Below are 15,721 nucleotides of genomic sequence, written 5' to 3'. Positions count from 1 at the left end.
TCGAAAGAGGGTTCATGAAATAATGAGTGGAAAGTCTAGTGTTACGATACTATACGTCGAGGTCCCTGGTTCGATTCCATCGACGGACTTTTGGATTCACGACATCTACTTCGCTGGATTATTTTATTATTTCTTTTTCTTTCCTCGGAAAGTTCAATTATGTTGTCTCAAGCTTCCTAGAAGCATTTTTGTACACCTTTGTGTTTTATTAAAATAAGTGCAATAGCAGATTCCTTTAACCTCATATAAAGTCAATACTCTTGTTTGTTTTCCTACCTTTGTGCAATTTATCAACTTTCTACTTGTGTCTGGCTACGTTTCCATTTCTTGGCAGTGTCACTAGTCTGCATTTGAGGACATTGCTCACATTCAACTTATTTGTAAATATTTCGAGCGCCCAGTTAGCTCTTCTCTAGCTGACTCAATGGATTGCCTCAACTAAAAGTTATTGTCTGGTAACTACGTTGACGATTATTGTTAAGTGTGTATTTTGTGTTTTCTACTTTTCGCTGAGGTTTAGCTTCGCACTTGGAATTCCTCAGAAAGTACAACTCAGGATTTAGAGGTGAATTCCCCAGCGTGTGAGGTCTTCGACTCTCAAACGTTTTGACTTATGTGACGTCACGAATACGGTGTTAGGAGGAGGTGAGTTATGGAGTGACCATATTTGGTATTGAGGAAATCAGGAGGTGTGGTTGGAGGCCTCAGTCCGGGAAACAAAACTGGATGGTGAGTGTTTCTCGGGGTACTTCGTTTGGAGTTGTGAGAAGAGCAACCAGCTAGAGAAAGAGGCGAGAATGGAATATCAACCATTGATGAAGGTACAGTAAATACATCGAAACATCAAGTGACTACGCCAGACTTATGGTTAATATTCTAATTTTACCTTTCCTTATTTGCTGCACTTTTAAAAATGCAAATTTGTGTACGAGTTATGATTTCTAAGTGCCTATGAGCTACATTTCCCACATGCTTTCGTTGTCGAAGTTATCTTTCAGATGAAATTTACTTTCATATTCCAGCGTAAATTGCTGGTGGTGGAGAAGGTACCCCAAAATCTAGTCATCTATCGGTCTCATAATGACTAAAGGGATAGATGAAATCAAGCTAAACATAACTGCTATTTAGGCATGTTTCACTAGGATGATAATGTTGATGACAATGAATGAAAAAATAATAAAGAAAATGGGAGAAAATACAGAATAAAAAGCATGCAAGAATAATAGCCGTAAAAAATTAAAATTAAAAATATATATTGTCAAGTTGCATGTAGTATAACATAGTAAAGTAGGGTGTCATAGAAGACTTACACGAAAGGTGTCATCCAATATACTGTTGTAGCGGGTAATGTGTTTTGGGCATAGGCGGCGCCAGGAATTTGGTAATGTGGGTGCAGGCTAGGATGGGACAACACATCTGAACATTGTTGCCAGAACGCTCTGCACTGTTGAGCCATAAGATCTCAAAAATAATCCCTAAGTTTTACTTTAAAAAAGCTAGAAAAACACTGTACGATAACAAGTAACTTATGAGAGACTTAAGAAGTCACTCAAATATATTCAAACATAGGAAACAAGAAATATACAAAATAGAAAGGATTCATGTAGTACATCTGAAAATCGAAGTTAATGTGGGTGCAGCTGCACCCACTGTGGCGCCGCCCATGGTTCTGGGACAAGTAGATGGGAAATTTGATCGCTGCAAGAGTATTGGATATCAGTGACCGTTAATGAGAATCTATAGGGGCGTTAGAATATAAAAGGATTGGACAGTAGATGCATATAAGTACGTACATAAGATTGAAAGAATCGCAATTACCGAACTAGTGGAAATTGTGCGTGTATAAGAGAAAGAGATAGGATGCTGGAAGTTATCAAACATTGGGTAAGTTCTACATCTGGGTTTTTGGCTCTTCAGTGTAAGTGCGGGATATTTCAACGGATCAAGAAAAAGAGATATATTCCTTAATATTAAGTCATATAAATCAATTGAAATAATATATCATTATTAACTAGTAGCAGTGTTACATATACACCACAACGTGGAGGAGTTTGGTTTGTGTGAAGTGATATTTTCTAAATTAACATTGAAACCGGAATACACTCTACCACTTCTGATTTTAGTAGAGAGATTAGAGTAGAGATGGAATATATTCTTGGGACACTTAATTGATTGCAGAAAACCACTCATCATTATCTATTACGGTTTTAATTCTATGGCGATCAACGTTAAAACTGGAAGTGTTTGATATCAGCCACTTGTGATTAGAATAGATATATGCGAGTGGCGGACGGAATATCTTCTTTGGATGTTTAATTGATTGCAGGAAATAGCTCCCCGCTACGTATTACTGTTTTTACTCTATAGGAACGTCAAAATCGGAAGTGGTTGATTTATACCACAGTTTGAATGCTGGAGAGAAGATAGTACCTGTTCTAAGAATGCAAAATTGATTTCAATAGAACGCTTCTCAATATGTCTTAGTTTTCGCTCTATATAGATCAATATTAAAACCGGAAGTTGTTGTAAATTTCTCGGTTTTAATAGCGAGTTAAGGATGGAGATGAAATATATTCTTGGAACACTTAATCGATTGCAGAAAACCGTTTTTCGCTATCTAGTACAGTATTTGCTCAAGTGATCAACATAAAAACCGGAAATGATTGATTTCTACCACTTCCGATTTGAAAATTCCTTCCATCAAGGAATTCAAATCCTAAATTTTGATGCTCTAAATTCTCACCAACTTTGATGGTGATTCATGATGTAGTTCTTAAGTTTTTTGTCTTCCGGATGGACGGACAGGATAAATATATAAATGAGTTTTAGTAAACCATACTTTTTTAAAATTAATCACCTTGAACTTGTATTGCTCATCTCTCATTGCTGGAAGTCCGCTGGCTGTACCGTGTTCAAGAACTGTTGCGTTTTCCGATTGGTTCTCTTCGATAAAGTTAAAACGTCTCCTCCTTTCAACTAGAGTTCCATTTAGGGAAGAGGTACAAAGGGCGTTCAAAAAGTTTTACACAATGGGCCATGATTTTTTTAATAGTTGCACTAGGACCATGAAATTTTGTGTGCATGTGCATATGTGCTTTTATTGCTGAAGTCTGTAGGAAATTTTCTTTCTCTATTTACAGATACGCCCAAAATGGAAAAGAAAGTAGAAAGCCTCACCCGCCAACGGTCGGTCGTCATTGAATTCCTAAACAAGACCGCGAATTATTTAGCCACGTGCAGTCGACACAAATTGCTTCGTGTATAAGGGGATGAAACATTGGACCGCAGCAATATCCAATAATGAGTACAAAGGTTCCACAGTGGTGATTTCAGTTTGCTGGACCAGCTGATCTTCAACTTCAATGAACAGCGTTAAGAAAGACCACATTGACAAATGCGTAACCATACGACAGCTTGTTGAAGAGACTGGATTATCTGTGAATAGTACTCTAACACTAATACAGACTTTAGGTCACAGAGAACATTGTGCTCGTTGGGTGCCACACCTGTTTATAAGTGAATAGAAACAAATCCACTCTGCTAATCACACACAGCAGAAAATCAGAAGCATGGGATGGCAGTGCTCATGTTCTGTTTTGAACTGAACTCGATGGTCTTGTTGATCATTACACAAAACACTATTCGCTGCAATTCGTCTTATGTTCAGTTCATCCTCCAAAGTGTATAGACATACTCCATGTGATAGTCCAATTCTATTACAAACATCATGGATTGTTTGCCTTCTGTCCTGAAGGAACACTTGACACATCGTGATCTTTTCCGGAGTTGTGCATGATGACGGCCAACCCGAATCTCTGCCATCCTCTCCAGCCTCTCAGCCATTTCTGAAACCCTTAAACCGTTCAAATGTTCTTGCTTGCCTTAAAGCATGCTCACCAAAAGCCTTCAGCATTCAGTGGGTTTCAGCTGCAGTACTCTTAAGCTTGAAATAAATTTTAATGCAGATCCACGTGAATTCACAACAATGCCACTTGTCAGACTGCCAGTTGAAATACACACCAAGAGCTAACTAGAAGTGGAGCTCTGCTATTATTACTGGTCTAGCCAGGATATTAAAATTCTCAGAAAGAACTAACGATCATGCCACTAGTAAAAGTGCCCGCGCTTAGGTAAATTTTGAGTTGTGCTTTTTATAGTAACTTGAGGGTCAATCAATTTTTAAACATATCCGTTCATTGGGATAATAAGAAAAATTACCTCAAAGTTGGGATCTTTGAGTTATCGCTTTTGCCAATAGTAGAAGTACCCACGCTTCGATACATTTCTAATTGCGATTCTTATACTAATTTGAGGGTCCTGAATCCAAGGAATTATTTTTAAACATATCTCCATGGAGTCAAGAGAAACACTACCTAAAAGTTGATGTAATTAAATAAAATCTTTCAGATTAACGTCCCATGATTATGCCCTTTAGGCTAAAGGGAGACGGATTACTCAGGTAAGCGAATGATAATGGAAGTATTCGTGGAATAAAAATGTGGGAGGAAAGAGAGTACCCGAGAAAAGCATTGGACACGATATCGTCCACCACAAGCTTATTTGACCGGGGATCCAGCCAGAGAGATTACGCACCAGAAGTAAGCACTCTACCACTGAGCCATCGAGCACCCTAACCTCAAAGTTGGCATATTTACATTTATTTATATTCCAAATTTGAGATCACTTTTCTAGGCACTACATTGACGCGTATGTTTAAAAATAGTTCCACTGGATGCAGTGTGCTCAAATTAGTATAAAAATTTCAATTAGAAAGCTATCCAACTGCGGTTACTTATTATTGATACAAGCGATTCTTCAAAGATTTCAACTTTGAGATCCTCCTGACCTCATGGACGGATGTGTTTTAAAATGTTTTCACTAAATTGAACTTCCTTGAAGTAGTATAAAAGGTACAATTAGAGTGTACCCGAGCGTGGACACTTTTCAAAATTGGCATAAGCGTTACTTCAAAGATTCCAAATTTGACGTCACTTTTCTCGTGACCTCATGGATGGATATACTTAAAAATAATTTCATTTTATTCACATCCTAACAGTAATATAAAACGCAACTAGAAATTTATCCAAGCGTGTGTAGTTTTACTATTGGCATAAAGGGTACCTCAAAGATCCCAACTTTCACTCATTTTTCTCGTGATCCCATTGACAGATACGTTTAAAAATTGTTCCACTGGATTTAGTATTCTTAAATTAGTACAGAAAGTGCAATTAAACATTAATCCAAGCGTGGGCACTTTTTACTAGTATCATGCTGGTTAGTACTTTTGCATAGCTCTTCGTACTGTGAATTCTGTGTTTGTGCACTTTACAATTAACAAGTTTGTTCTTCTTTTGCTTAAAATATTTTTCTAAAAATTGTTTCGCACAAACCTCAGCCAGAAAATTAACTCTACTGGCTAACTGATACAAAAACACAGGAAAAGATTTCATCCTCCTAGAAATCTGTCACAAGTACTAACTGTTCGGTCAGCGTAAAATACGTTTTACCTATGATGCCTACCTTACTTGGAGGTATATCTGGTTTCTCTTGCATCTCTAATTTGGGTCCAGAAGCATGGTCCATCGGATGATGCATATCATGAACTGGCAGCCTTCCACCACTATGGTATCCATCTTCCTGACTGTTATCCTCATAGTAGTAGTCGGGTCCTCCTTGTCCTACGTACGACCCATGTTGCTGTTCGGATGGCATGTCGGAATCAGAAGGCAACTGCATTCTCATACCATGATATGGTGGTTCTCCTACCTTTCCCGCGTGATTAATGCCTAGAAAGGAAAAGGATGTTCTTTTAAAACAACACATGTTAGAGTACAAAAGAGAAGTCATACACAGTGATATATAACACTAAGGTGCAGTATTTGCAAAGGTTCTATATGTATGTTTGGTCCCATTTAACGCAAAAACTATTGATCGATTTCAAGATTGGCTATACGACACCTATCAAAATGCTTAGGTTCCAGGGAGCTGCCCACTAAGTACAGTTCCTAAACTTGGAGTAAAAATATGTTGGTTTGTTGGCTGTTGTAATTTTGCGTCTCTTTTCAGCACCGAGGCTATACAAGACGTGGGCCTACAATTGAAGGTGGAATCCGAACATCATAATGTGTTCAAATATTAATGCTATCTCTCAGGAAAGCATTAATATTCCGATATAGCCAAAAGACAAGCGAAGAAAGCTGGAGCAAAGTATGTGAACAATTTACCAACTATTTCGTTTCGATTAATTCTTTCAATTAGCTAACATTTGCATGAAATTATGTAAAAACATTTTCTCGGATGCATGAAAGAAATTTAACTAGAGCTTGACTTGGAGAAAAGTCACTTAGGGGATTATGTGAAAATGCTTTTTGCGAAAGGAAATAGCGATTTTATTTAACGATTCTCACGAATTGGAGCGCATCGAATATTAAAGAACAGTTTATCCAGGTTTCGACTTTAGGAAAAGACACGTAAGGATAACATTGGGGGAGGGAGGAGAGTCCTTAAGTAGTGAATTCAAACTCGAATTATTAAAGAGTTTCCTGACTCAAAAGCTAAAAGATGTATTTGTCTATCATATCTATCTGTCCCTGGATGAAGATAATTCTGCTTAACGTATTGGCTTTGAAATTTTAATTCCTCAGTTACTTTTAGGTTAGGAATTTTATTTGTATTTCAACAGTGCATTGTTTGCGGTATGTATGTCACATGACTGAAGCAGACGCCATCGAATGTGCTCGTTAGCACGGTTATAGTTATCTGGAATTTATTCGGTGCTGCATTCCATTTGTAATTCGACAACCATAAACATCGAAGTGCAATGAAACATAATTCAGTGTCTTCTGCGAACTGACCCTTAATATCGCGGAATCAACCCGAAACATTTGTTGTATGAAAGATAGCACAGTGACAGCAAAGCCATCAGAGTTCAAAAAATTTCCCTCAGGCTGTAAAAAATTAACTTATCAGCCAAGGCCATGCCAAAAACAGTGAATTTCGAGATCGAGCGCCAGATCATAGAGGCAAATCCGATGACAAACACTTGGAGATTATGAAGCGATCTCTACCTTACAGTCCAGATCATTCGTTATCTTCATGACCCCGGCAAAGTGGCCGCGGCGCATTGCCGCGCAGGGTAGAAAGACACTGCAAGCAATGGAGCTCTTCACATATAGGCAGCGATCTGCCGCTTGGGTGTTGGGGGAGGGAGCAAGTGTGTTGCCAGGAAAGAGTAGAGAGTGGCTGCGATAATATGGATGTGGGTGTGTTTTACGTATATATATATATATAATAGGTACTGAACGTATCTCGCTCGGGAGATAGTAATTATGTTAGGCAACCCGCCTTACAAACAATCTCAATTAATTAACTCGAAATCTTAAGAATAAATGCTCCAATTCTCTTTCATATTTTAAAAGGTATATAATAAAGATATTATACAAACTCTAATATCCTGTTAACCCAGAGGATATCAGTTTCAGGCTGTGTCTAGGGGTATAAATATAATCTAATGAAATTACTACGGGAACATATCCTGTTAATAAAAGTTTTAAATTCTTTCCTCTCTATGCTTTATTTACGAAAGAAAATCTTCGGGCTTAACTTTGAATCAATCTAATCCGAAAAGAGTTATTGAGTCCACACGTTGGCTCTCCGAAAAATATATTCCAAACTATAGCCCGTATTCGAGATATAGCTCGTACTCTGATATCTCTTTAAAGAACATTAAATGAAACCTTAATTTAACTAATGTTACTTTAAATCTTGGGACCTGCGGACTCGCCTTTTTTTTGCATTCACTTACACGCCTTCCAGTGAGCCCTTAATTTTCAAAGGTTCCTTCAGCACTCGTTCAGAAACCTGGCCTAACGCCTACTCGTAGTACAGCCTGTCAGAGGCAGTACTACAAAATAAGGATTCTATCTAATCAATTTACAAGGATTGGGTAGGGTTAAGGTAAGGCAATATTTCCTCAAGTAGGAAATAAATGTCCCTCACTACGGAACAGGTTAAATTGTAGGACGTTTAACAAAACGATATAGGCTCATAATCTCTATCGCTCAAGAGTAAGACCTATAAACTCTATCCGGCAGGCCGATCACGACACCTACCTTCAGAAAGGGAAATCGAACCCCAAACCATAGGATCCGTAAATACCAAATTAGCCTGCTGCTGGCCCTCAAGTAGAAACCAGACTTAACTGAGAGCTTACAAAGCCTCAGAGAAACTTTAAGAAAAATCTAATTTCCAAAATAGGATAGGAATAAAACCACATACAATAACATAATAACTTCTAACTAAAATCCTTATAATTCAGAAAAGAAATTCCTAACCAAGGACTACCCTACCAAACCTATCTTACACAGGAATACAGCCTCCCATTTGCTGAGAAACTTCCTGTCTCAGAATCACTCACTCATCTGAATCTCGAAAAGTGCTAAACTTCTAAGGAACTTACCATAACCTATAATGCCATCACTAAGGCAAAGGAGCCAGCATAAAGCTGTGACAAAGAATGATCTTCGAGGCGTCGAACGTAATGTCTAGCCAAAAACGAAGATGAGGAGGACAGTTCTTCCTCGTATTTATAGGGAACTACTCAAAGGGACGCTTTGACCTCCCTTACAAGCAATCCATTGATTCTCCAAGAGACAACGGTCTTCCCCCCCTCTCCAAAAGCTGTCTGGCTAAATCCAAAAATAAACTGGTTTCTAAACTAACAAGAAGAAAGATTTTTGTCAATAATTTTAAGCTCTAAGAAAAAAAAAATACATGGAATATACAAACATATATACAATAATAATATTGATAATAATTCTTAATGCTAATCAGAATATATGAATTAAATGCTACCCAGGCCTGGGATCCCATCTTATTTAATTTTAACATAATTAAACACACACACACACATCTATGTGTGTGTTTGTGTATGTGATTATGTTCTAGCTCAGGACACCTGGAGTGCTTTTAACCAAACTTGTTACATACAATATATGGGAAAAGACAACATGTAAAAATAATCGAAAACGACCAGCGCCGTAACTTAGAATTTTTTTCTGGGGGAAGGGGGGGGGGCAAGCATTAATACGGGTATTTGGGCCCCTAGAAAAAGTTGTTTTTCTAATTCTTGGGCTCCCTCCTTCTATCTTTCTCTTACTCTTTGTGAGCCCCCTGGAGCCTGTGGGCTTTTTTCATGCAAGGTCTGCGGGTCCGTTAGTTACGCCTCTGGGCCCGTTCCCTACATGACAAATTAATTGAGAGAACAATATTGACAAATCTCAAAGCAATACGAATAAATATTTTTTCTAGGGCCCGTAATAGTAGACATTTTTACTCAAATGGGCTCACGACTCATTTTTGTTTATTTATTTTTTGTGTTCTGTTTCATGTTCGTATCGTATAGACAGTAAGAAAATTTTGTCTTAAAATGGGTCCCCCTTGACCGGCGGGGAGCTTCCCTGGGGAGGGCAGTTGCCCCCCCCCAAGTTACGGTCCTGAAAATGACTGATACTACTGAAGTGTCGAATCCATAAGTCGTTGATTAAAGAGAGTCCAAATCAATACAAATTATTTTTTCTATGTAATAGAAGATTGGGATAAATGTGCTGGCAGCGCTGGGCAAATAAGCTTGTAATTCTATAAATTTCTGGTGCACCAAAATTGAAATATATACTATCAAATATTTCAATAATATTACATATTTTACAGTCTTTTGCTATATACTTATGAACTATTTTGCTATATATATTTTGTTACATAAAAATTTGTAATCCGGATTTTAGTAATAATACTGTAATGTACCATATTTTATAACTATCTTAACACTTCTATGGGTGTAATTCCTTGAATATTCCCTTGAATTCAGGGACTAAAGCAGTGCTTTAAAGAGACTTGAGTCAATAGTCGAAACGCTTAAAACAAAAGAATAAACCCAAATTAATAATAATAATAATAATAATAATAATAATAATAATAATACCACCTACAGACCAGCCTTGGGCTCAGTGGTTGAGTGTTGACTTGGATTGTGGGATAGATCTCAATCACCGACTATCCTGAAAGAACTTTATCCTGGTTTTCCCAGTCACAACATGTAAATACCGGAATGGTATTTTAAATTTCCAGAACCTGGCCGCTATTTTGTTCAAGTCTATCAATTGTGGAAACAGTATAGGAGAATCTCTTTCAAGATACCACTTCTCTTTATATATATATATATATATATATATATATATATATATATATACAAATTGAACCCATGTCACTTTTTTGCTTTCTGTCTGTCTTGACCAGTCTTGACAAGGCGAGTAGAAGACACTTTTTGTGTTTGTCGACTGCAACCATCACAACACGACAAGAGCCACAAGCTTTTGTTTTTTCAGTTGCACAACAACCCTGCTCGCATATTTTTCATTCGCGGCAAAACGAAGCGTAATATGAAAGGGTACACTTCTCACGCGGCAGACTGCCGCCTCAATGTAAAAGAAGCGTTAATGTTCTCCAATGAAAGAAAAAAAATTACTTAACTTAGATAATATTGAGAAAGAAACTGAAGCCTGAAATAACTCTGAAATGTCAGTATATATTTATAATTTTTGGTGTGTTTTGTATTGGAGTTCTACATATTTGTAATTTCTAGTATATTTTGTGTTGCGCAGTCATTGTTTGTTTGAGTTAAACGTCCTCTTCTATAATCGAAATTTTACAAGATGAGCAATGCCTATTACGGAATCTGAGCCACATGTGTTCCCGTCGAAGAGCAAACACACGCTGTTAAGTTTAAAAAACAAATGCCACCTTATTTCTAAAAGCTATCTACTTTTACCCGTTTGGTGTGAAAGACAGATTGTTGTATGCAAATAAATCGATATATTTTTGGGGTTTAACGTCCATTACTTACTGTTATTCCAATGATCATATCTGAAGCTTTATCACCAGGATCAACAGGGAAACACTAACAAATTCTGTCGGTAGAACCAGTGATTCGTGGTTAGGTTGCAGATGAATGACCTTTTCAGCACCGAGGCAATTTGAGACGTGAGCCTGCAGCTTAACGCGAGATCTCAACTACATGAGTAATGAGTTCCTACCGGGAATCAAACTTATCTTCTACGTCAAAGGCGCGTATACTAACAATATAGCTAAGACGGGGCTACCATAGAACCAGTAAAGCGTGAAAGTAAATAAACATGACGTTAGAAGACACAAATATATTGGTTTGTTTCAAAGGGTTGATAACAATCATTTTGGAAGTTAACAATAACATTCAATTCAGCCTTCGTTTGCTACCAACCCCATCTATGAATATATGACCACCTACTTAATAGCGTATAGGTCCCTTTTCTACTTTCCGTACAACAGCGATCATCCCTGTTATGGATGTGATTAGATTCGGTAGGCGTCCACTGGTATGCCCACGCAAGTTGTGTGTAATGTGGACTTTAATAAAAAGATGAGGTTCGAGTGGGGACTCGACAACTGGATATATGAAAAATGTTGAAGTCTGCACTGTGTCCCTCAAACCAATTATGCACATGACGTATACGATAGCTTGATACTTTATAATCACCGCAATGGAACAGAAATGAAACATGATAAATTTACCCAGTCTGGCAGGAGATCGTGATACAAGACGCCAGTCATGCATTCGTCTAGAACTACCAGCGGACTTACTTGTTGTTATGAACACATATCCCAAACCATACACTCATCGTTACCAGTCTACACCTATTGACATCATGTACAAAAGCATCAACTTCTTGGAGTTTCAGCCAAACATGTACATGCCCATTCATGGAGTGGAGAGTCATATAAAAGAGACCCATCATACCACCAGACTTTCCAGTCTTCTATCGTCGAATTTGATGTTCGTTGCACAAGACAAGTCGTTGTCGTTACTAAACCCAAATGAAAATCGGTGATACCAGAGGCGTCGGCTAGAATAACCAATATGTGCGAGTGTATGACGTATGGCCATGAGGTTTCGAGTTAACCACGATTGTATTGGGTAGTCAGCTATTCCATTATACTGCGTTTGTAAGAACGTCACTGGATGTGATGCTCAGCCTGGCAAACACCCTTGTGCAGTCTTCTCCAGTTTTGCCGACGGTTTGTCACCTTCTCCTATTAACACCAATCTTCATCTATTTTGAATAAGTCTGATCTCCAATACTCCACTTGTGAAGCAGCCGTTTTCGCGATTGAGACATCCGTCCTTCAGGACCCCATGATCTGACCTTTGTCAAGCGTTGATAAATCTTGACATTTACCCACAATCCGTAAACTTTGACTACTCTGAACCATAGTTATGTACTACCGAGATGAGTGTCAAGAAATTCACGTGGCAACAAAATCGAATGCCTTATTCCGAGAGGTAATCATAATTCAGCGATTGATCCGTATATACTGTATACAGTGTGAAGAGAGGAAGAGAGAGATTGGTGTTCAAGATTTTGAACATGCTTATACATTCTCATTGTTCTTATTTTATCTTTATCGTCTGTGAAGAACTAACCACTGTTGTGTGACTAAATTTATTTGTTCTCAGAAAAAAAAAAGTATAGTCTCAGCAGAAGTAAGCCTCTTGGATAGGTAACTGTCCAAGGTGTTTACGAGCTGGCTACTTTGCTTACTGATTGTTCTGTGGAAGGTGCTGCCATCTACGAGGTTTCGTGGTTGTACAGCAAACCTCCCCTCTTCAGTTATGAAGCAAAGGTAAGCTAGTTAGGACTACCTTTTTATATTTTGTAGTCAATTTCTCAACAGAAGCATGTTATCATTAGATTTTCGTTATAAGGTTGTGCTACGTAAAATTTCGAAAGTGAATAGTGCATTGAAATTATGAAATGAAAGTACAAAGGAAGTTAAATTGTTTTGTAAACCAAATTAAGAATGAAAATTTGGTGTGGATATCTGTTTGACGTACCGGAAACAAGTTCGAATAGGAAAGTATAGATGTTAAGAAACTTGGACCTTTGGTATATATTCTTTTCTTTATTACTTTTGGCATACAGAAGAACTTGGACAATTTATTTTTGGTATATATTATTTCATAGGATAACATGCTATTCAGATATTAAATTTATTGAATTTGCGGATAGGCATTTTTGTTTGACATTGAACTCAAAATTACGGACATTGAACTTGAAATCATACTACGTGTTCTTAATATTTTTCGAGAGAAATTGTTTTCAAGCTTATTTTCTATTTTTGAATTATTCTAATAAAATTTGTTATATACGTTTAGTTGAAAATCTCATCTTTGCTTTTACATTTAATCCTGAGAATACATCACAAACGTACTATCCGAGAGGTTCCGTATTAATTTACACAAGAACCTGCAACACCACCACAAATACTTCCAAAACCCAAAAATTCTCTACTCTATTTATGTTATTTATCAATCAACTTACCATGCTGTTGCTTGGAGTGTTGAACTGACCAACCATCTTGAGCGTTCTGCTTATATCCGCCATTGTAATAGTTATTCCCATAATATCCTTTACTCTGTGATCCTTCACCATAGGGTTGAACGCCACTGAAAATATAAGCATTTCTGTCAGTTTTAGCATATAAATTCATATTAGATTGAATTTGCTATAATGCAGTAATTGATAAACTTTGAAAACATGGTTCACAATTTTTATTCTCTTAAATGAAAGCATCAGACCCGTCCCTATTTTCTTTTTCACATTTTTTTTCAATCCAATATTGCGAAAATCAAAGAATAATGCAATATCTATCTGCTTATATTGTTTTCTTCACATTTTGTCAACCGAATATTGCGAAAATCAAAGAATAATTCATCTATCGACACATATAAAGTTGAACTAACCTTGGTATATGCCTGTCATTTAGCCCTAGATTACTACCGTGGGTACAATTTACGTGATACCATCGTGTTTTTGTCCATCCTGTCTCTCTATTACTCCCCATATAGTATCTTATTTGCTGCCGTAATAAGTAATTCAATTGTACTAAACTTAAATTAGGGCAGCAAATAAGAGACTATATGGAGTAAGTTGTAAGCTGAGTAATAGGGAGACAGGATGGGCAAAACATAACGGTATCACGTAAATTTTATGCACGGTAGTTACCTTGGGTTAATAATTGCAGACAACTTAGTTTAAATATTCGCTGTTTTTACAGAATCATAGTCAAATAGACGGTCAAATTAATTTAGTGGAATTCTAATTAGTGCACTGTGAAAAAAGAAATAACAAGTGGAAATGTATGAATCGATTATATTATACGAAAAAATGTGATAACAGGATATTAGTTTGTAGATATTTATGTTAAGCCGAAATAGTAGGAAATCTGTTAAGTGCATTAAACTATTTACAAGTAGAAGGTTTACTGTTTATAGTTTCTCAAGTTTTGTAACCACATAGTACCTCTGCAAAATCTTTAAAAAAAAAGTTCTGTGAAAGTTCAGGTGTCTGAGTGCAATTTACGTTACAGATAACAGCGAGATATTTCCAAATATAATTTTTATTTCTAGGAAAAAAAAAATGTTCGATACTTCTATACAACAATGACTGATGTCGTAAGATTAAGTTGAAGTTCTCCGTCGATGCTTGAAGAAATCGGCGCTGAGGAAGATGGGAAATTGACATTGAAAATTTCGGAAATTATATTAAATGACAGACTATATTAAAGTTAGTTCGCGTCATTTAGTTTCTTCGGTTAATATTTATCTACACCATTATTTGGTATTTATGAGATACTAGTTTGTGTTGTAGATTTGTTTTTCTCATTCTTAAAAAAAAAGCCTTCGAACAAATTATTACCTCGTAAGAAAATGACTTATCTTGCACTTCCGTGTTTGTTATTTTACTTGTATATTTCTTTCCTCAATGGGAATGTCGTCAGCACGTTTCATCACTGCGTCACCGGATCCTTACCTTTGCATCTCCTATTGTGGTTTTAGTTTCCTTATGAAGAACCATTTGTACCGATGGATTCCGTGAATTTAATTTTAGTTTTTGATTAGCCCTTATTATTGTCCCTAGTCCACGCGTTGGTTTCATAAACAAACCGTTGTGGTAATTAGTAACTTAAGTGAAATTTCACAATATTTTAATTTGTTGTTCTAAAGTAATTGCCAGTAAATTCACTTTTTGAAACTTCTGTGAACATTTTTTCCACGTCAGATTGAACACTTTGAAAACATTATTGTGAATATTAGATCTTATATGGTTGAACACTTATTTTGACTACGTGACTATATTTTGACTATGACTATGTATGAACACTTATTTTATTTTGACTTCAAAATAAGTATTCAACCATTAAGACCTGTTAAATCTCCCAGTGAAAACGATGTAGACGACACCCTTAAAAAGTTAATTTAGTGCAACCATATTAGAACAATACACCGAAATATGGAATTTCATATAAGTTATTAATTAAAACAACAGTTATTCATAAAAACAGCGAGTGGATTGTAAAATGCAGGGACAATAATCAGAGATAATCAAAAACCGAAATTAAATCCACAGAATTCTCGATGCGGATTGTTCTTTATTCGAAAACTGAAACTGCAATAGATGCGAAAGTAAGTATACGATGCTACAGGAATAAAACTAGTGCTGATGACGTTTTTAGTGAGGAAAGAAATATACAATTAATGTAATCAACACTGAGGAACAAAGTAAATCACTTATTATGAATATGTGTCCTATAGCTTCTATCAGTCGATACTACCTGGTAAGTTTGGAGG

General features: G+C 36.7%; 1 protein-coding gene across 2 annotated transcripts in view; it reads right to left on the bottom strand.

Moving 5' to 3' along the window:
• Window positions 1-15,721, bottom strand: part of LOC145690324 (uncharacterized) — a 268,337-nt gene that overhangs the window by 20,811 nt on the left and 231,805 nt on the right. For both annotated transcript variants that reach the window (XM_081765108.1, XM_081765109.1), the window contains exons 7-8: window positions 13,413-13,537; window positions 5,521-5,786 (exon numbers count right to left, since the gene is read on the bottom strand). In XM_081765108.1, coding sequence (XP_081621234.1) covers window positions 5,521-5,786; window positions 13,413-13,537 — 391 coding nt within the window. The remainder of the gene's footprint in view (window positions 1-5,520; window positions 5,787-13,412; window positions 13,538-15,721) is intronic.

This window comes from Thermobia domestica, chromosome 7 (assembly GCF_964235325.1).
Source record: "Thermobia domestica chromosome 7, izTheDome1.hap1.1, whole genome shotgun sequence".
Lineage (NCBI taxonomy): Eukaryota > Metazoa > Arthropoda > Insecta > Zygentoma > Lepismatidae > Thermobia > Thermobia domestica.
This window is presented reverse-complemented; position numbering and strand designations above follow the sequence as displayed.